The 23,443-nt window shown below is 41.9% G+C and overlaps 1 protein-coding gene across 1 annotated transcript in view; it reads right to left on the bottom strand.

The window, feature by feature from the left end:
• The window catches only part of LOC132955120 (protoheme IX farnesyltransferase, mitochondrial), a 35,121-nt gene that overhangs the window by 2,026 nt on the left and 9,652 nt on the right, over positions 1–23,443 (bottom strand). The window contains exons 5-6 of the mRNA XM_061027808.1: positions 4,516–4,586; positions 285–517 (exon numbers count right to left, since the gene is read on the bottom strand). Coding sequence (XP_060883791.1) covers positions 285–517; positions 4,516–4,586 — 304 coding nt within the window. The remainder of the gene's footprint in view (positions 1–284; positions 518–4,515; positions 4,587–23,443) is intronic.

Raw genomic sequence — 23,443 nt, 5'->3', positions numbered from 1 at the left:
ACCTTTATATCAGTGTTATTTGGAGTATTTGGATGTGTTTTCATAGTATCAACAAATGAATGGTAAATACTTGTGAGCAGAGAAGAGTTTAAAGCAGCTTCACATGCACTAAGGTTGGATATAAACCTCGTCACCTCACACGCTACCCTGCTGTGAATTTTCCTGATAATAACCTGCTGTTTTCATCATCTTGCACGGACTTCACGCATGAAATCTTACTAGGGGGCCTGGTTCAAAAAGATCTGGTATTGTGACTTCCTGGTATCTGACATTGTGAGTCGTACCTGGCTCCAGACAACCTGTGGCAGCCGTCCAGCCCATGACGGGAGGAATCGCACCCACCAGGGCTCCCACCCAGGTGTTGGCGATGCTGAGCCTCTTGAGTGGGGTGTAGCAGCAGGTGTAGAGGAAGATGTTGAGGGCGCCCAGGAGGCCCGTGAGGGGGTTTACTGCCAGCGTGAGCAAAGTGACTCCGGGAACTCCACAGGCCAGAGCAAAGCAGACCGCATGGAGGGGACTGATAAGAGGAAGGGACAAAAGAAAGAAGTACAGAATATAAGAATCGGTTCAATGAAAAGAGACGGGAAAAACACAGTTGGCAAGTTTAGAAGATGAGGGTTTGGGGGGGGGAGAGGGGAAAGGTGGGATACAATATAAAGATCAGGCTCAGACAAAAGCCCATCACCGCCATGGGAACTTCAGGATGATAAAGTTTTGTGGGCTTGTGCAGACTGCAGATAAGACAAAGATAGCTCCACATGGTCAACACACACACACACACACACACACACACACACACACACATATATAGACCCATGGGGGCCACACACTCACTGACAGTCAGCAGCCGTGCATGGCTGAGTCTCAAAACGGGAGGCTCAGAGGAAGCTCATCTGATAAGATGTTGCCAGGAATAAAAGTAGCCCTACAAGATGAAGAGCATGTGCACACTCCAGAGATCAAAACTAGCTGAGGAAAAACCACTGAGGCTCAGGCTTTTAGCCGGATGAAGACTTCCTCCTCCTCCTCCTCCTCCTCCTCTTCACGTCTTTTATTGAAAGCAGTGACGGCGAGGTCTGGTTCAAATTCACCAGTAAATGCTCCATAAATTAAAGAGAGGGCTAGATTAAAATCTTGACCAAACGCAGGCCTTTTGCTTCAAAAAGCAAGCACGGCGGCTTCTTCTTTTTTTCTTTTGGTGGTGGTGTCGCCCTGCAGAGAGATTGGGGTATTAATGTGATTAGTGGTGTTATGTCTGTTTCATGTGGGCTGAGGTGGGGCCGTGCAGGCTGACGAGGGGCTGTCGACAATGTGGCTGTGAGTTAGCTCAGTGGGGGTCGGGGGGGGGGGGGGAAAGTGTGTCACACAGCCTGAGGTGGGTGTAATGGCCAATGCTTACATTGTGAAACAGAGTCTTAAGAAAGGCAAACATGTGCTCCTCTGGTTAGATTCAAGCAGCAACCTTCCAGAGTTGAAAAATGAAACCAAGTGCAAGTGCAAAAAAAAAACTGCAGTTCCTTGACTGCCCACATGAGGCTGACTCAAAAAGATAAAGAATCCCCCAAAAAAAAGAATGTCCACTTTTAAAGCAGAAATAAAGATTCCTGCCAGGTACAAATAAAAATCTATACAAATAACTTTTTAGGTCTGAAGTCACTGAGACGACGTCTATGTTACAGTTTATCCTTAGAGCCAACAGGAAGACCAGAGCTTACAAAGTAAAACACAAGAGGATTTATTTCTTAAAGAAACAGGATGATTCTATTGTTATCGGTCGAGTAGTCATGAAAGGGAAAAAACAAACTGTGCAAAACAACAGTTCTGGACTTTGCAAATCTGTAAAAGACTTCAAATACAGCAGCTCAAGGGAACGTCGTTAAACTGGGGATAGACTATAAAACCTACAAAGGCAAGACGGACAAAACCATACGCAGATTTTTTTTTTTGGTGATGACAGCAAAGAAGGAAACTCTTGTCTCATCCTGCAAGACATCCCGTGAAAAAGTGTCCCTTCCCAAATGTATTAAAAATAGCAACGAGACAAAGACAAAGTTACGTGTGGATGAGATGGTTAAACTCAGAGGAGAGAGGTTGAGGTGAGAAAATTAAATAAGACCGAGGAAACATTTAGCTGGTCTGTGGTTGTGTTCTCAAACTTCAACTAAAACAATTACAAATCAAATCACTGCATCATGCACTGTTGAACCATTTGCAGTTCCAGTAAAAGCTAAATGATGTATTATTCATTCTGCTATCTGCAGGATTCTGACTGTCAGCAACAGTGCTTAAAATAGAAACATGACAAAGTACCTGTGTGGTCTCTGTGTTTCTTTTTTCTTAATGTATTTTTGGTTAAACTTGAAATTAAAGTCACAATATCTAGTTGGTTATTAGCATGCTAGTTAGTAGCATACTGGCTTATTAGTCATTATTTAGCTCCTATCAGTACCTTACTCTACAGCAGTAGTTTTCAACTCGTCTAGCCTCAGGACCCACCACCAACTCCTCTCTGAAAAACCGCAATCTGAAACTAAATCTCAGATTGCAGCTCCCATCAAATGTTTGGTAGCTCAGACGATGCGAAACATCTGACGGATGCAACAAACTGAACAAAACAAACATGTTTTTGTTTTTTTTAAAGCGCTTGACAAACTATTTGACACCAGGTTTTTTCCAGGCACATGCCAGCCCACCTTTGGGTCCCGACCGACTAAGAGTTTGCCCTCAGTACCCTCCTACTTACTGCTTAGTGGTAGTCAGTTAGGAAGTGGCTGAACAAGACCACTACAAAGAGAGGAGGGGGGGGGGGGGGGGGGTGGGGGTGGGGCTGCCATGCCTTTAATACAGATGAAGACTCAAAAGGTGGGAAAGATGATACACTATTGTAGTCCTGACATACAAAGACAGACTACCATCATGCACACACAGACTCTGCAGTAACACAGATGTGGTGGAGGGCATCACTGGGCTAACATGTGGCCCAGTGATGTAAAATGTGTCCTTCTGATGTTCTGTTTGACAGGACAGTCCCGCCTCACATCTGCTCGCTGTCTCTACACAAGATTAGACGAGTGAGAGCGAAGAGACAAAGAGAGAGAGAGAGAGAGAGAGAGAGAGAGAGCTAATGTTTCTTCTTAGAGACAGACACGCGCCTCTCGTCAGGAGACCGACTGAGAGCTACAGAGACGTGTTTGGATAGAGAGAACGTCTTCAATCAACATTTCAAGAGCACCAGCACTTCTAAACAGCATGTCAGGGAAGAATTCCTCAAACTGGGATGAGATGGCAGCAGGTCAAAGTCCAGTTATGGCACTAACAAGCTGTTGAGTCATAAAGACCCGATCGCTGTGCAGCTTCACCGGAATCATGATTCAATGATCCTGTCAATTATTCGATTCCATATCGCGATGCACCACGATGGGTTGCATCTTCAACATGTTTTATTACTGCACATGGCTACTTTTTCATCAATGAAGACAATCAGATAAATATGAACTCCCCTTTTGATTATTTTAGAAAGTGCTTTAGAAATCAGTGTCGACATAAACAGTTGCTTTACATTTTAAACCAAAATCTACAAACAACATCAGTATGCAATAATGGCTATATGTTGCTGGTATAAATCAATAGGAACCAGAGGTACTGAGGCGTATGTTCATTGTTATTCATTCTCTTGTTAGTAGGTTGTTGTGCCTAACTGAAAATAAAAAAAGAAGCTTTCACTGTAAGAGTAAACTGCAATGAAAGCAGTTTCCTGACATGGACGATAACAAGCTGTGACATGTTGTTGGTTTGTTTGTGTGTGTGTGTGTGTGTGTTCTTTTAGTCCATGCATCAGTGAATATCTATTTGTCTTGCTGCTTAAAGGTGGCAGTCCACCTAAAGCGGCATTTAGAGACAAGCGTATCCAGAGTTACACGCAGTTCACTGAGCACTGATACAGAGGTTATCTGAGATCTAAACAGAGGAAGTAGCAGAGGAGGTAAACTACACTCTGACCTCAACCCACATTATCTGATAACATGCTGTTTTTTTTGCACCTGACAGATGTAAAGCCGTGGATGGTTACTGCTCTAGCGTGCACTGCTGTAATTGGTATCAGTGCCAGAATAACTGAAAGCTGGGAGATGTGGCTGGCATCTTATTTAAGCTGCGATCTAATACTGCCTGGATACACACATTCTCTTTGGCATCACAAGCTGTTAGTTCATGCTCCCTCAGCAGGACAAGGTAATAATAAGGTCAGTGAGTGTGAAAACAGGAGCAGACTTTGTCATGTGTCCAGGATGAATTGTACATTTTTTTTAAAAAAGGGCAGCTTTGGAGACTCGTTGGCTGTCATGTAGTGATGCTTAGCTGCTTCTGCACTGAGCTGAACTCCGACTCACGCTGAGCTGTTGTGTCACTCTGCTCTCAGTCATTGTCTACTCACCATTTACTGTCTTTTTAAAACGCAACCACTGTGAAAATAGGCTGGCTTTTCCAAAACACCCGCAAATACTAAAAAACAGGTACCTGATTTGTCCTCTGACGAGTGGACGGTTCTTTGTCCGGTTCATGTTGGAGTCGAATGGCACCTCAAAGTACTGTGGAGACAAAAACAAAAAAAACATGTTTTAATGCACAACCCCCAACATGTTCATCTTCAAGATGCTAACACTTCACCAGAGAGCAGCGATAATGTCTAATTCTGTGTTTGAGCAGACAACGCTACAGATGCTGCTGTTGTTTTTTTGGATGTGGTTCTTGCACATCTTCTGCACGACAACTCAGAAGGCACAGATGTGGTGAGAGAAAATGCAACATTTCAGCAATTCTGACGTGATAATGTTGGCTACAGGAAAGCACACAACCAAACATTTTTATAGCACTCACTGAGAAGATGCAAACAATCAAGAAGGAGTGGATTGCCTTCACACTCCCCGGTGTTGGTCCTTTCAACATTCACAGAAATGTACATAAACCGTGTGAATTTATTAAGACCACATGACTTCCACCTTAGCTGTCTCTGTGAATCTTTTCCGGCAACATCTGGAGAGAAACATAAAGTGGGGAGCCAAGTTTTCACCCTTTTGCTTGAGGAGTAAATGGACTGGAGGTGGAAGGTGGAGCGCGGAGCTGTCGGGTGGGAGGTGGAGGTGGAGGTGGTTGGGGGCGTTCTGGGATACAACTATGTGAAAAACTACTTATACTCCCGTTTTATGATCTGCTCTGGAGGAGTCCCTTCAAAGTGCTCCCATGAGATTGGCAATGTGTGACTAAAATGCAAACACATGGGGTGCTTAAAAGCAGGAACTGGCTAATCTGTGTGTGTGTGTGTGTGTGTGCGTGTGTGTAATAGTGTGTGTAAGTGAGCAATTGCACATAGATGTGTGCGCTTGCTTGCCAGCATAAGAGCCTTTGACTAATGAAGAAACCAGATAAAGCACTTAAACTGCAGCATATCTAGATCCATATCTTCAGATATATGGTCCACATTAAATATCTAATAAACAGATAATCCACTTTTCTCTTTTTAAAACCCCCAGACCCAGATATACCGCACATTTGAAAATCTGAAAGCCACCATAATATTAAAGACCTCTGGAGGAAGGTGCAGAATTTCAATGGTATAGATTTGTATTTTAAGGATCATTAGAGCGGGCTGCAACGTTAACTTTGGATGAACAAGATATGTTACAACACCGAGCGGGACCTGGAGGTGAGTTTCAAATACGGACATATTTACAGCGTTAACAAGGATTAACTTTGGAAATGTACTCAAATTGACAGAGAAAAAAATATATAAATAAATTGTGTATGTATGCCTGTATTCACATAGGACAGTGTATAGAGTGGGAACCAGGAGAGAGAGAGAGAGAGAGAGAGAGAGAGAGAGAATGGGGAACGATATTTCGACTCAAAACCGAGCCGCCTGCTTCGAGGACAACAGCCTCTGTACATGGAGCGTGCAAAATAACCACTGGGCCAACTAGTTACCCAGACGAGGATATCTTTAACTGCAAATGCTTACATGATGTCAATAATCAGACTTAAATGGCTCAGCTGGCAGCCCTCCTCGTTGGACATCCTGTGTCCACCAGGAGTGTTGCAGAGACCTGAAACTGCTTTCTTAGTGTTTTACTGATCTTTGAACCATGAACACTGGGTAATCATAACTTGAAAAAGTGAATCCATAGAAACCAGCTGAGACCATTTAAGTGGCAGCTCAGCTTTCAGCCCCCTTGAACATGCTTTGAATAAGTAAATGTAGTTTTAAAATGCTTTATTTAGTGTGTGTTTTTCTGGTTTGAATTATACTCCAATTAAAAATGTGCTAGACAACTTTAATGCTCAATAACCCTAATCTGAAGTTTGAAATAGCAACTCTGTAGTTCAATCGGTCAGTGATTTTGTGATTGTCGAATCCCTCAGCAGCCATAGAGTGGAGTTAATGAAGAACACTGAATATAAACAATACTCCTTATTTGGCTCCAGTTTCTGCTTAAATTGCAGAGACACTTGAACCATTAAAGCACTGGAAGGCATTAAAAACAGGCGATGGGCTCGGCTCTCTCGCAGCTCCAAAGCCAATCTCCTGCTTCCCGTTTCCATCTCTGGTTCAGTTGCAGCGCAGCACTTGCTCGCTTGTTCTGACTGGACTGGGCCCGGCTAATGGACAGCTGTGTTATGAGTCTGTGGGACCCCAAAAGCCCAGGCCGAGGTGTTAATTCTATTTCCTGGGTCAGGAAATGCGTCAGGAGGTCAGGGGCTGCCTGAGAGAGAGAGAGAGAGAGAGAGAGAGAGAGAGAGAGAGAGAGAGAGAGAGAGAGAGAGAGAGAGAGAGAGAGAGAGAGAGAGAGAGAGAGAGAGAGAGAGAGAGAGAGAGAGAGAGAGAGAGAGAGAGAGAGAGAGAGAGAGAGAGAGAGAGCGAGCGAGCGAGCGAGAGAGAGAGAGAGAGAGAGAAATGCACTTTGTGGCCGAGCCAGAGCAGAGTGGTGCTGAACCAGGCCTCACAGACGGGCCCGGGGCCAAACCCGCTGCAACACCGCTGCCATAAAAAAGGATCTACTTAGTTTCCAAGAACATCATATAAATAAAAAGCTTGTTTCTGTGTCCAGCGCTGCTCTGTGCATTAAGCCCCCACAGGTTTTTTAATGCACCTGTGCAGTAAATAAAAGAAGAAAGTGGAGGAACTTTCCCAAAGAGAAGAACAACAGTGTTGCCATTGTTATGATGAAGTGGTATCTCGTGTATATGGATGATTTGATGTCAACGTCAAAGACAAACAGTCCTCCCTGCTGTGTGTGCTATGTTGTCTTTTCACAGTTTGTCCAGTTCTGCTCTCTTTCCTCTCTCTCTCTCTTTTTATGTCAGAGCTCCTCATCTGGTTCACATCAGCAGCTCTCTCAGCCACATGTCACTATTTCCGCCCAACACTGCCATGTGTTACAGCGATGGCATGAAAACGATCGGACCATTTGTGTTTTCTTTGTGAGCATGCACGTGTGCTGCTACAGGTAGGTCTGCAGGTCGGGTTCAAGGGTCCATCAATTTTTACACCTCAAAACTAATCCTTTAACTGCATTGAGTCAAGGTAACTTCACTGTTTAATTAACCACAATAACATTTAGTATTAGCTCTTAGTATCACCCTAAACTTAACATTTACAATGTCCATACAGGGGAAGCCCCATGTACAGAGGCTGTAGTCCTCCAGTGGGGGGGCGACAATCCGACCTGTGGATCCTTTCCCGCTTGTCCCCACTCGCTCTCTCCCGATTTCTGACTCTATCCACTGTCCTGTCCCTAAATATACCCCCACAACCCAAAAAAAATAAAATCCCCTTTACAATGCCCACACAAAATGCAAAAAAGCAAAGCAGGCATTCCCTCATAATTGAAGTTTCTACATTGCAAATACTGTCACACGTTGCTATAACTATTTAGGCCAAGACATATTTGAAATAAAAATGTTATACCAAAAAATCTGTAATCGTTACATGATCACGGAGCAATGATTTTAAAGCTAAATGTATTGTACTAAGTCGTGAGTTTGTTACATTTTAAAAATTGCACATCTTTTTTCCCCGTAAGCGTTAGATTTTTATAAAGTTAAATGAAGATTATTGCATGGATTGGAACTTGATATCTCACCCTCGTAGTTATTTTTAGTGATGTATCCAGTTGTTTGAATATGCACACAGAGCTGTGGGAGTGGCAGGAGAGTGATTCAGTTTTCTGTGTTTTTTATAACCCCATCTCCGCTTGCATCATTCATTGACACCATGACACGTCATATTGAATAGCTGGCTACTGTTAACATTGAGCACTCTGCAGTTTATTCATGATTCACTCTATGACAAAGCACTGATCTGTGGAGCTCCATGTAACCACAGCAAACAAAGAAAGGATCGGATAACAATAGTTTGCGGAAAGATGTCTGAATAAATGCCAAATACAGAGGTGACTGTGTGGGCTGAACCGGAAGCCATGGCGTTTGCTGCTGCTGCTTTCATTTATGAACACAAACACACACACACACATTAAACCCATAACTATAGGAACAATTATCAGCCAGATGATGAGGACGGAAAGGAGGCGAGACCAAAGCGAGAAGCAAAAAAGAGGGGGGTGTTCAGCTGCCAGATCCTCGGAGCTATCAAAGACCAAACGTGATCCAGCGCCAACCACCGGGGCTCGATTGATAACAGGCTGCAGGCGGGCACTTCCTCTTCTTGTACTGAAGAAAACGAGGATCTCTTGGTTTTGTAACATGATATGCTTGATGGTGTCTGGAACAGGAGGAGTTAAAGGACTGCATGGTTTTGTCAAAGAGTGTAAAGTGTATTATTTCAGTTAGTAAACTTGTACAGTTGACTTTAATGGGGAGAGAAAATTACTTTTTATCCCCATATGAGGGGAAAAAAACACATTTTAACAGATTTTATGAAGCAGTGATAATTAATGTTTGCAATAATACTGCAGCAAAGCTCAGAAAAAGGGCAATACAGTTACTATAAATTATGCATACTCTGTTTACCCAAAATGCAAGACTGTACCGAAACACAGAGACAAAAACACACACAGCTCTGAGCAGCCTTATTTTCTGAGCAGCTGTACGGCTTCCACTCACAGACACATCAGCTGGTCTAAACAGCGCGTCTCTCTCGGCTCACACAGACAAACCCAGGTGCACGAGCTCAGCCCAACAAAAAAAAGACACTTGTCAGACTCGTCACCTGTTTGCACACTGGAGTTCAACCACAGAATCAAACATCCACAGGGGCGGGTGGGTTCTCCAATGCATGGCGAGCCAAGTCTACTTGAAAAAGCACGAGGGCTCTCAAAGCCCTCTTTCGACGCCGACTGTGAACCGTCTCTGATCAGCCACTTGACAAACAAGCAGCCAAAAGATTTACATAGATTAAGCTCCCCCTCAGAAGTCGGTTCAGAGGCTCTGGCAGACAGTCACGACGTTTAGAAGTCAAATGAAAGAAAAGAAACCAAACAAAAACAGGCGACACATGCAGCAAACACAAAAACATCGGTATGGCAGATTGAGGTCATTTGAAGGTGTTTCACAAAAATGCTATTGATGTGTCTGGAGTCAAATGAATAGTCTCAGAGTTATGCGAGCAATGCTTTGATTTTACACTGTTTACCTGAAGAACCTGTTTAACACTTTTTAAAAGTACTCATTTTACTGTTAGCAAGAACATGTGCATGTCTAAGTGGAGGGCAGAGGTGTTCAAAAGTCTGATGTGGAAAGAAAAAAGTTCAGAGGAAGAGACGAGCAGCATGCTTTGTCATTTAAAAAAAAAAGACTAACTGTGGCTTATAATTAGTATAACTGTTACTATAGTATAGATCTGCTCTTTCAAATAGATTTACCTGAATGTTTTCAGGTACCAAACACATTTTATAATCTTCAAATGAGGAAAAAGGAGAACTTTAAGCATGATACTGGAAGGACCCCTTAGAATTTTTGTTGTTGCATTGCTTGGTTACAAAAACGAGGTAGTTACACACACACCATCACGGAAGTGCTGGCAGTGCAAAAAACAACAGACTGAGGAAGAAGATAGACACGCACACATCTTTAAATGCCACAAAAATGTTTTAATTCCAACGCTTTGACCAAAGGTCTTCTTCCGGTGAGCCTATAGACGTTGAAATCTATATATGGGTGTGGTCGCCCCTACTTAGCAGCAAAATTATCACCTGAAGAAGACCTCAGGTCGGGCCTTTCTTCTTCCTCAGTCTGCATTGTTTGGTTGCAAAGTTTTTTTTAAACAAAATTTCAATAAACTTAAATGTAAATAGAACTGGATTCTGAAATAAAAGTGGGCCGAGGACATCTCCTTTACTTCGCCTTATGTCAACGAGCAAAAAAGTACAAATAATCAGTTCCCACTACAGAGGTGAGGATAAAACCATGAGACGTGTCTGACAGCTGGTAGATGTTTCTCGAGGGTTCCTCGCCCTCTGAGAAGCTTTAACGTGATGAAATGATTGGGGATCAGAAGGTGTGATCTGACATGAAGAGCTCAAATTGTCTGTGCAACTCCTGAGAGAAGAAATCAGAAAAATATTCACAATCTATGTCGTTCTCATCATGGTACAGAATTTCCAGTTTCCACGTCTGCAGTATGACTCTTATGTGTGAAAAATCATCTGACATTTTGTTATATTTTGCATCTGGCCAAGAGTAAACTACCCAAACTTCTTCCTTTTCCAATAACACACTGAAGTCTCCTTCCGCTCTTCCTCGGCACCGCTGTACAGACTGCAGTTCCCTGTCTGGCCAAACAGCGGATCACATCTCCCTTTGAGCTCAGCCCACACCTCTCCTCCCTCTCTTTTTAGTGGTCTGTGTGGAGCCGTTGGCAGCGGTTCAGCTGGCACAGCCTCTCCCTTGATTAATGGCCTGAGTGTGGGACAGTGAAGTGCTAAACTGTCCTTATGTTAATCAGCCAATTAATGCTGAGCAGAGCCACGTTACCTCTGCCCCAATCAGTCCCTCTGCCTGTGGAGATATGGGCTGGATCTGGGAACGCTTACTGCACTGTGGAGGCACGCTGTAGTCTAAATGTCTAAGTCATGAAGAGACGAAAGGAGCAGCGGACAGACAGAGCTTCAAAGTGAAAAAAAAATGTTTAAAAGGAGAGGATTATTCTTGCATGCTGCTTTTTTTATTCCAACTCGTCTGATCAAAGTAAGCACCGACAGACGGCTTCTTTTCATCCAAAAATAAAGACAAGTTTTTGATTTAAAGCTGAAGATAAATTAGTGTTGTCTATTTCTGTTTGGTGTAGAAGACTGTTTAAAGCTCTTAAGGCAGGAGGTCTGGTTTTTGAGAAGTGCTGCCCTAGCTTGTCTGAGTGTTTGTGTGAGTGTGAGAGTGTGTGCGCGTGTGTATCATTAATGCTGCTGCATGTCAGGCCACAGTGCCTCCTAGTGTGAGGGAGGATTCAGACTACAAGTTAAACTCTAAGTAGGAGGCAGTTTGGCATGACAGTGAATATTCAGTTCCATGGCACCCCCACACACAAAAAGATAAAAGATAATGAAATCAAAATCCACCTGGAAATGTGCGCACATGGTTGTATTGTTAAATTATGAAGAGGATTTGAATCCAGTTCCCGATCACCATAAACTCTGCACACTCTTGACTGCTCTCTATTCAGTCTGACCCACTATGGAAGAAGATATCTGTGGAAGCTGAATACATAAAAACCGAGTGTGCGAGTGTGTGGTCACTTGTTTAAAGAGAAATAAACAGTCCTTTTCCGCCATCAGTGGGTATTCCCAAATATCTGCGCGGGTGTGACTGACATGACATACAGTTTGAAAGCCTCTCAACAGTTTGGCTGCAGTTGGAAAAAGAGGCATGTGCATGACAGTGTGTATGTTTGAGGGAATGTGAGTGTTTAGGTTTTTCTTTTGCAGCTGTGTCTGACCACAAAAAGACTGAGTGTGTGTATGTGTGTGTGTGTGTGTGTGTGTCTGCTCTAATACTGCTCCGACACTGCTCCAGTCCCGATGATCCTGAAGAAATGCACCTCTTGGATATGAGAAGTGATAAAAGTGTGGCTGCATATGAAGGCCCTCACTGTTCCCTTAAACATGACAGTAGCCGTCAGCACCTCTGGCAGATTTGTATTTGAGGCAGTGACCCCGTGGTAAAGTCCTACCCTTCATTCAGTAGGGCTCATTCAACAAGCCTTTCAAATCAAAATGAGGAGGACCTCAGAAAGAGACAATCACTCATAGTGAGGTCCAGGTTCTCTGTGTGCAGAGAGCAGACAGTGTCATCTATTCAGAGCTCTACATGTAAGGATATCTAGTTCAAATTCTTAATGTCGTCTTATACATAAAATACATTCCTTTTTTTAAGGAACAACACAGGATGCCTGTAATGAGAAAAGCAGGTTTTTAAACCAATCTGAACAAAAGAGCAAATGCAAGATATCAAAACCTGCAGTTCCTGAAACGGCCACTTGATCTTCATAGACCTTTGTAAAATAAAAGCCCAGGTCTCCAGTAGATATTAACATGTAGAGGCATGCCCAGGTATCAAATTTATTTGGACTCAACTTAGAACACAAGTCATGATTGCTGCATGGGAGTTCATCTCAGCTGTTTAACTGATGTATCCATCACATGGGTCTTTGACTGAGCTGGGGAGCTTCAACTAGCTCAATTTCACTCTCACCTGGATTTGTGAAGATGCCAATGGCAAAAAAAAAACAACACAGCAGTTGAGGCTTTGGACATTCTCAAACAAATCTGTGACAACTGTTCAGTTTGTTTTGGAGGTTTTGTTTTCACTCATCTCCAGATTGCGGTGAGTTCTTTGCATTCTGGGACATGGGTCACCGGTCTTATACCGCCTGCTTTGTCCAAGGAAAGGTTGTTTGTGAAAACATCCTGCAGCTGCAACAAACTGAACACAAGGTGGGCTTTACGCTCTTCAATCAGCGTCTTTTATTCTCCCTCGCTTTCTCCTCGCCAGCATGTTCCGTAAACTAGACTCCTGATAATGCACGTGCAGCTCAGCATGGTGGAGTGCAAAGCAGTGAGGGTTACGGGCAAGAAGAGAGAAGACTGGAAAGATGTGTGCAAAGACAGTTTGGTAAATTTGCATGCTTCAAATCTTGAGTTTTTGCAGCAAAGTTAAAAGAGAAGTTTTACAGAGCTTCACAAACTTTTTGATCCAAGTATGAAAAGACAAAGAGAGCTCATAGTTAATATAAAGAACACGCTCTGAACTGGCCCCAAGAACTAGAAAAAAGTTCTTCCAAGCGTTTCATCGCTGATTTTCAACTAGAAATAAGTTTTGGTTTTCTACCTTAAAACTTCTCCTGCTGTGTCTAACTTCTTATTCCCTTTCCTCTCACTTGAAGAAGACAAACTTGGAAGAAGTAAAAGATATCCCCTTTTTGATATCGAGCTGGAGAATTTGCTGACACGCTCAACGCTAGGGAACAGATAGTAAACAGCGACAAAAGGCAGCAGTAAATAATTTATCTGCGAGTTCCAGTCTTGTTTGCAGGAGGAAATGGGATGGGAATGTGTGTGAACAGAGTGACAAAGTTCCTGTCAGAGTCTTTCCTCTTTCACCACTGGAGCTTTGCCCTCCCGAGAACTATCCTTCTTTCTGACATCTTCTCTGTCCCCACGCCTCCCTTGTTATCCCCTTAAGTAGAAAAGCAAACCAGTTAGCTGCTAGACAGGGTCTGAAAGTAAGATGTCAGCCATCTTTCCTTTAAAATGTGAGACAAATTCTTTTTGGCAGGATTTCACATGAGACAGCTCTCAGTGTGTCTGGATGGGGAAGAGTTAGAGGCTGCACAGTTCCTTAAGGTGACTCGCAATGATGCTTAAAATGTGTCTACAAGAACAGATTAACAAAAGACAACTACATCAGAAAAGTCTTCCAAATATGTATATGAAGATCATTTTATACAGAATTTACAAAGCTAGAGGTCAATGTTGTCGGAGTTAGAGAAAAAAGTAACTTTTGTCTCCCCACTTGCAGCCAACAATTAAAAATAATCAGCCAAGAATACCCTGAGGTAAGCTGCATTTGAAAAGTAGAAAATATGTTTTTAAATCTGTAATACACACACAACTGACTTCAATCTCCATCTATGGGAGATTTCAAAGGAAACTTTACTGACGATTGTGAATGCTCCGTCACAGATTTCTGGTTAAGCGTGAGCTCTCAGGTTGTGCTGCACATTCTGGTCGTACAGTTTGAGCGCATAAATCTTGAGCTTTGGTCGAGTCCCGTCAACGATTTAGTCGTACAACCTTTTCACCAATAAAGCTTAAAGATCAATGTATCTTTGAATAAAGGATGAAGCAGTCCTAAACAGAGGCAGCATTTCAAAGCAGTGAAGTACCATTATCAATTGTGGGCTGGTGAAATTGGAGCCACTCTTCCTCTACCCACCCCGTCTCTTCATAAGCAATTACTAGCAGAGCACATACAGATAAAAGGTCTACAAGTGGGAGAAAGAGCAAAGAACAGGACAAACCCCCCCCCACCCTCCCCTCACAGTACCACTACAGAGCACAACGGAAACGTTTAATCCCCAGGATCTGGATTAGCGAGACAAAGAGGTTCAGGGTAAATACACACAAGTGTGGGTTATAACTACTCGAGCACCTCGATGTCTATCATTCTCAGGCTGATTGTATTTGTGTGGGTGTAAAATGAATGGGAACAGCAGTGCTTACTTCCCTCTACTTGATTGAGCGGCTGTGTGGTGATATTAACAGTGTTCAGAGACAAAACGCACACATGCTGAGCTTCAAGGCCCTTTTGATAGCTGCTGTGTTTGATGCATGTGGGCAGATAAATGACGCCGTAAAAGAAGAGTGTAGCACAAATTGGATATTAAAAAAGTGTACATGGTCTCCTTCACAGCATGGAACAATATTGTACAGGAAGAGGAGAAATTTTGTGTATCTTTGATATAGATATTAATGGCAGAAGCCACTTCAAAGCATATTTGGTATGGTATGTATGCCGATGATGCAGCGATATTTCTGAAGGCTGGTTTTCAGGTTGTTTGGGCAAAGAAAGAAAAGTCATCAAGATGGAAAGCATAGAGGGGGTTAAGTTCCACAAGATTTCTACATTTTACCTCGATGTTGGTTTAGCCAGCTTTGCAACATATGAAGAGAAGAAGAGGATATGTACACCCATTGGTACAGTGAGGCAGAGTTGGTGCAAGCAGCACACACCCAGAGACACACACTTTGGTCTGTCATCTGAAAAGTAATCATCCGTTATTACATGACAGAGTCTGACACACTGCCGTGTCATCATCTGAAGTGCTTCCTTTGACAGACAGAAAGACGGGGGGTCCACACCCAACCAAGCAAGATGACTTCCGCAGGTGAGAGAGGATTGGCTAGTGACAGACGACAGGTGGACCAACAGTAATGCTACACTGAGGTAGACACACAAAGGCAGACTTACTAAGCCTTTTGTGCTTGTGGGTGCTGCCATTCTCAGAACAAATGTGCATTGGAAAGTTTTTCACAAACTATAAAGTAAAAAGATTCCAGTGTGTTTAGTGCAAAAGCACATTTTATTGAATGGATCACATTGATTTAAGGGCTTATAACCTATAAAAGGAGGCGATGAGAAGCTACATCGTGGCTGTGTTTACAGAAGAATAAGTGGAAGAGATCTGAGTACATCAAACTGTGCTGCAATCTTAAATTCACGAGTTAGATTCATAAAGTGTGGAATATTTCAAGTCTTTGCACTATCTAAAATCTACTTTTTAACGTGACTGTAATGAGAAAAAAAAAAAAGCCAATGTCAGGCAAAACCTCTTTTTGTATGCCAAAGATCAACTGTGACTTCCTGAACTCTTCAAGGTATGCTGCGTGATTACATAATGAAGGACTAAAGACATGGGTGGCAGTTAAGATTCAGGGAATTCAGTCTGAATAATAGTCCTTGGAGAACAGCTAAAAGCCTTTCTTAAAATTCAAGAAGGCAGAGTACAGGAGCTGAAATCACGGAGGCAATTACATAAAATACAGAGTCGTGAGCAATGACAGTCTAAATCGAGTAGAGGTGGGGGAAAAATCAATTCATGTAAAAATCAAGATTTTTAAATAGATTCCTAACTTCCAAAAAAAACATTTTTTTGGGAAGTTTGACTAATCAGTCACTCACTGCTAAGTGCTAAGGATAGCTCTTTAACTGAGTAGAATGCCAAATGGAGCAACTAGAAATTCAGCCAGTCTCACAGAGGACTGGAGTAGATCCTGAATTATGTTCTAATTAAAAAATTGACTTTGAATCCATGTATCCAGAATCGGAAATCGGAAACAGATTCTGAATCGTGACTCCAAGCATTGAAATTGAATGGAATCATGAGTCACCCAAAGATTCCCAACCCTAAAATCGAGGGTTTCGGCCTCCATAATACTCAGCAATACAGAGCACTTTCAATAGTTACTTTGAGACTTTTCATAAATAGATGAGGTGCATTGTAATGCATACTTATTAAAAGACTACAGGGAGATGGGACCAATGGCTGCGATAGAGAAAATTATTTAAGGAATTAAAGTTGTAGATAATAACCAACAAAACACATTTACTTTATGTGTTGATTTGAGACATGACAATGACCAAAAAAATGCAAATTTGGGTTTAATTAATATCCCTATTACCAAGCTGTGGAATAATATATTCCTCTTTTACCATTGGAAGGATGAAAAGGCTAATTCATTTAATCCTCCATATGCCGTCCAATGATCACATCATATCAAACCAATTATGTTTAGAAACTAAAATGTCGTCTGCTGTACTTGTTGTGAAGCCCTTATTCGATTTAATCATCAAATTATTAAACCAAGACTTTGTTAAACTGAGATATTTACAATCCGTAAAACCTTTCATTCTTGGTGCCTGTTGGTAACCATATTTGTTTTCCAGCAACGATTACCCCTGCCCCAAAAACGCTCCTCCATTAGGATGAAATTAGCATTCAGTGTTGGCTCACGGGCACGCCATAAACAGGCCAGCTTTTGTTAATTATCCACGGATCTCAGCTTGACAAAGACTGTTCTAACTTGCCTTTGGCTAAGTTACCTTCAGATAGAGAGGGAAGTCTTGAATTTTGTGGAAAATTAACAACAAAATGCAGACAAATACATGAATGTATTGACTTAGGTTGATGCCCTGAATGCATGTCTTTTTTCCTGAAACAGTGCAGTCTTCATTCTTGCAACAAAAAAACCACCACTATTTTCATTGGTTTTATACTGTAAAACTATTAAACTTCCATGTTTTTTTATATTCAAGCAATATTTTTTTTTGTATCTGACTACTTCAGTCCTGAAAAAGGTGTAAGACAAAGAGATTGTGCACACATCAGTGATGTCATCACATCATAAATATAGCTATTGTCGGTCGACATCAGACAGTAGCTGATGAGTTCAGGGACTGGTACCAGGGCAACAGTGAGTCCTATAGACATACAAGAACCTCTACACTGAACCGGTGAATCTAAGGGCTCAAATATACTTGCTTTTTAACCACGCATGTGGGTAAACAACTTGCCTATGTACAACGCGTGTTAGTGGAGGATTCCTCTAGAGGGAGCACCACATAAATAAGACGGCGTTAAACACCAAAGTAGAAACGATCTATCGCCAGATATTTTGGCACGCATTTTTGGATGCAATGCAACGGCAATAACACATCATAGTGCGGGTAGTTGCAGACTCGATTTGTTAACTGTTCTTCAAAACTTTCCACCATTGTTGTAGCGGCACTCTGGTGTCTCTGATGTTGTAATTTCCGGTCTCATCACCATTCATCTCTACACTGCTACTGGCCGTTACATGCATACTGCATCTCATGGACGAGTAGCATTTATTTCTAAGGACATGCACAACCAATGCTCCGAACTACTGCAGGATACACAAGTCTGATGTAATGGAAGTATACTCAGGGTTTAAGATAGATTCTGATAGAAAGAAATGATGTCCTCATTTGTAGACCATAAACATCCAGACTGTATTTAACCCAGAAAAACACCGCTACAAGCATGAAGTAGTAGTAGAGAAAACAAATACATCAGATGGCGTGTGGTAATTGTTGTAACAGCATTTACTCAGCTTGTATGAGGTCAGGCATTCCCTCATACAGCAGAGGTGTAGAAAGGTTCAGTGGAGCCAGACAGAGCTGAGGTGGGTGGTTTCCCCCCCCTCTTCTTCTGACTCAGGTCTCAATGGTGTCTGCATCCCCCTTGTCGACCACTGAAGCCCATAATCACAGTGTTTTGTCAGAAACTAAAGGCTAATCAGGGAGTTGAAGAGGAGGCACTCCACCTGCCCCATCAGTCACTCATGTTCATCCCCTCGGGTGGAGGTCTGTGTATTGTGGTGAGGCGTGTTTGCCCAAACAAGCTGCAGCACCGAAAGCTCAGAGAGACACCTCGCGTGTGAGCGGTGTGATCTTCACAAAAGGATGACGACATGTTGTTGACGGGCCACGTTCTTGTCTTCTTTTGAAGTCACTGAAGGTTGTTCTCTAATTGTCAAGGTTGGAGTATACAGAGATCAAAGAGAGAAAAAAAAAACCCATAAACATGTATTACCCTATAAGACACACAATCAGAAATGAGGATTGTGTTGAAAGGTATGTTATGTCATAGGGACTATTTTTGCCTTTTCTTTTCTTTTGTCTCCATGGAAAATGAAGGGTTTGAAATTCGTTGGGGCCAAGAGCGTATCTTGAAGTAAAATAATTATTAACACCTAGAAGTAGATTTTTCTACAACTAAATGGCAACTGAAAGAGTTTAATTTCATGAGTTTGAAAATCAGAGTATAGTCTTACATGCCATATTTACATGTTACTTATGGAACAATTTTGGCGGGTCTTTAAATACCGAGATCAAGCTCATAGTATTATATGCTATCTTGTTTTCTTTGATATGAAACAAGGGTTGAATTAAAGAAATGTAATGTAATTGCTCTGGATCGTTGGTGTGGACTGCTGCTGTGGATCTGCCCAACTATTAATATCAGCTTTACGTCTATTAGCATTCTTCTAAATGTTAATGTGGATCTAACAGCTGCTGAAATTCAACTGCAATGATTAAAATGATCATTTGATCTTGTCTGAATGTCTTGAATATGATAATGAGGATTTGTGGTCACTTCTTACAGTTCAGTCTGAACGTCTTCAAAGCGAGACTGTGCGAGTTGAGAATGTTTAAAGTTCCCAAAAATCTCTCTTAATCGGTGTCGGGATCAGCGCTGTCAGTCGGATATCCAATCCGTAAATTACGTCGGTATCATAAGATCGGATCAGTCCCATCTCTACTTATAGCCACGGCTAAGTTGCAGTCCTTGTCCCCATTTAAGGACGGAATTATTGTAAATAATGTGACAGTAAGACATTTCTACTAAAAGTCTATAAATCCCCTCTATTTTAATCTGTAAATTTGAAATGAAAGGCTCTATTAACTGCATGAGATGGACAGATATTCATATGACTCATACCGGTGACTAAGCGAGGCTGTTATAAGTAAAGAAGCAGCATAAAGCAGGATTGAATAAAAACTAAACTCGACTTTAAACTAATCACCTCTCGCTTTGTGTCCACCCACTTCATTAAGTTTCTCCTTCACATTTAGATGTTTTGATCCCTTCTCTAGGATTGCAAAGGACCGATCTTATCTGGGAAACGTCAATCACAAACAGCTTTCTTTATCCGTGTTTAATGAAAGAATCACGACTACTTTGGCCCTGTTTCTTAATACTTTACGTTTGTGTTAAACACAGATGAACTATGTTCAAGTTTGATGAGATTCTGAAATAAGTGCAATTTCTTTTGTATGGAATAGTCCAATTAAAAACCCATTAAAAATAATAGAAATAACTGGAAACCAGAGTATTACCATCTCTGTGTTTGCTGCTAACCAACACTCTGCCTGGCAACAGTGATTGCTCTGACCCCCCCTCAGGCATTATCATGGGGGTATTTAATAGATGGATTTACCCTTCATGACTTTATCAGAGGAAAGCATCTGTCTCCGTCTGAGGCTGCAGGAGATTCATTTGTACAGTTTGAAGCGGATTGGCACCCCGTGGTCGACAAAGACAAAAGCCTTTAAAGAAATTAACTATTAAACAGGGCTGTCTGGTTAAATATTCAGTTTAATCCAGCGCTGAGAGACAAGATACCCATCGAGCCCTTTCAGTGCCATCTTGCTTGGCAATTAAAAAAGGAGTTTCGTCATTCTCCCGGGCTGAAGTAACAGCTTGGTGGAGAGTGTGAAACAAAAAGCTGTCAAGTGTCAGTGTCAAAGATCAGCTAGCTCTTTTGTTTTAACAAAGCTGTCAGAAGAAGGAGCTTAAGGGCAGCATCTGCACCAAGGAAAGGGTTTTGTTTTTGTTAAAACATTCATTTGGCTAATACTTTGATGTGTTTGGCCTTCGACTTGAAGAAGCAACCCCAAAAAACATCCTTTTTATAGAAAAACACTTTTAACCAGTCAGTCACAGCACACAGCTAGTGGAACCAACATGACAAGCACCGACACTTTTACAACTCCATCCGATTTGAAACATCTTTGGACTTCAGAAACAAATACAGAACACATTTTATGGGGGTTATTTAGAAGGTCTCCCCTGCTATTCATCATATGGACAGTGGTAGTAGTACAGTGGGGGGTAGTTCTCAAGGAGAAGAGATATAAGTTGCACAAAAATACAACTATGTCATCATGGCATAGGTATTCTACAGCGTGCGTTTGAAACCGTATCTTCTGTCGCTCTTTCTCAGCAGGGAACAGACGCGAATCCAGCGGTGGAAGGTTTTCATCGTCTTTGAAGGGCCCGTAGTTGGTGGGGTTTTTAGCGGCTATGAGGTCTTGTTACAACTAATGATCCTCTTAAGAGGCACCGTGTTATGTGAGGTACCCCAAACTACAACGAGCAGAGCGCGAGGCTGGAACATTGTCGAGGCAGCTTTGACTGTTGAGGCGCAGAAAATGTGACGCCACCCTGGACTGATGTAGACGACGACCGCATGCTGTGCAGCTGATGGAGCGCTATCTACACCTCCGGTCTGCAGAAAACACTGGGGTAGTAAAGCTGGCAAGAATTATTACAGTAATAGCCAACTCTTTAAGAAGTCAGAGGAATAGATCACATGTATCAGTGGAACATAAAACCTGCAGCTATGCAGGGAGCGCACCAGAGCGGTCTGCGCTCAAGTGAACCTCGCCATTGCTCAGGAAGTGACCTGGCACCTCTCCAGCTACCAGACCAACTTCCATATAATGGTCCGCATCCAGACCCTTTGGTTCCCAACCCAAGTCCCAACGGACTGAGCGATATCACGATTGATTGAACATTTTACCTCGATTACAATTAATGAAAGATTTTTTTTGGTTTTTGCTCCCATAGTTCGTTGACATGGTCTCGACTGTAAATATGCTCAACTATTCAGGATGGGATATTTTTTCTAACCAGCCAGTTTCAGAGTAAGATTCCAAAACAGCGCCGAAACAAAACTTCGCCATCATTACATCTTTGTACTTTCATATTGATTCCACAAAGGTGTAATATTCAATATAACATGTAGAGAAACAGCACTCAAGGTTCAGTCTTCTACCATGTCACTTGAGTTCACTGTTTCTCTTAAGTGTTCCCCAAGATGGCTCACAGCTAAATGCTTCCATGTCATATGTGCATGAGCTGCAGAGGGGCATGACAAAGTGTCGTTATTTGATGACTAAGGAGCGAGAAAAGGCTCTCAGTTGATGTTGACATGTCTGATAATGTTACTCACCCTGAAACCGAGGACAATATACCAGAGGGTACGATTCCAATATGTCGCTGACAGCAAGCGTCTGAATTTCATAGTAAGTGTTTCATTTTAGATCAAATACACTTACAGTACAGCGCCAAAACAGAGAAAATGTGTCATAAGTGACTGTACTGTAATATAAACATTACACCATGCTAATGTTGACCAATTTACCCGAGTGTAATTGAAGGACTTTCAACAAGTGCAGCTTGTAAATTTGCACATTCATATATCACACTCAATATGACTCAAGAGTGGACTTAAAATGAAACATAACAAAACGGGAATTTCCTGGCTCAGTTAAAATCTCATTTTGAGTGGAAGCACACCAGCCTGACCTCCAAATATGTGGAGTCTACGAAGACGACTGCCACTGCAAACAATAGGGGAGTAATATGGTGAGGATGAAGCTCCCGACTGTGACAACAAGCCTGTGTTGCATTAGAGTGTTCTTAAAATGGTTTTCTGTGCCATCATTAGACTCTGAGGCGCCTGACACCGCTTTTAAAATTTAAAGCATAAGCTACCACTTGATAGTTTGATTTTATATGACAGGGCAGTTTGTATAACGAGAAGAGTGCCAGAGAGCTATCAATTCAAATCACTTTTACTAGTTGGATGGATAAAAGCTTCTAAATGCATCTGTACAAATCATCTTAATCATGGTCTAAATGCTTATTTAATACCTTTTTCATGGCTTTGGTGTGCTACAAAAAGTGGCTTTTCTGCATCCGAGTTGTTTTCTTGAGATCTCGACTTGTACTTTCCTACCCCACGGTTTGCGAAGGCATATAACAAACATGGGCACACATACATCGGAATTATTACCATCAAACTGGAGATACAGGGCCCCACGTTTTAATAAGGTTAGACTGAAACAATCCTTTGTTCACCAGTCAATTCTGAAATTGAATGCAGAGCTGAATCCCCGAGCAAAGCAAGTTGAATCTTGGGTCAAATGTTTGGATCTTTGTATCTTGTCTTGATTTTTATGTCGCAAATGTAGCCGCTGTGATGCAAGACAAATTTCAGACCATGTCTATCAATCAATCATATAGGCTTAACTAACATCATTAGTGTTCTCAATGGCAAAATGGCATGTCCTGGTCTGACATATTAGAGTGACTAGCCGATGGTTTTGTTTACTAGACTGCCAGAAACATATCCTGTCTCCTGAGGAAACAAGCTTCCTTATCTCGAGATGACTAAATTAATTAATCTATTAAAATGGGAAAACAACTTCTGTTATCCCAAGATCACAAGAAAAATTAGTTACGACCTTGAGAAAACAACCAGGACTTGTCATCACTTGAAAATGAAGTAAATAAAATGTGTTGATGCATGTCAGCTTAGGGCTTCCGTAGTTTATGCCTGGTTTACTCAAAAAAGGAACTGTTCTTGTAAAAGGTTATGAAATCCTATCACCCTGTTCCAATATGTTTAGAGAATGGTTTTTGATGGCAGGATAAATCTTTCAATGTGTTTACAAAGTAAAAACATGTTATCATCACATAACCTACCCATGTGTTCAGTCATGTACCCACACTGTGTCAGGGACTGACCAAGAAGACAGAAGGAGGCATGCAGGAGGGTAAATAATA

Source organism: Labrus mixtus, chromosome 21 (assembly GCF_963584025.1).
Source record: "Labrus mixtus chromosome 21, fLabMix1.1, whole genome shotgun sequence".
Taxonomy (NCBI): Eukaryota; Metazoa; Chordata; class Actinopteri; order Labriformes; family Labridae; genus Labrus; species Labrus mixtus.
The sequence above is the reverse complement of the archived record's forward strand: the minus strand, read 5'-3'. Positions and strand labels throughout refer to the sequence as shown.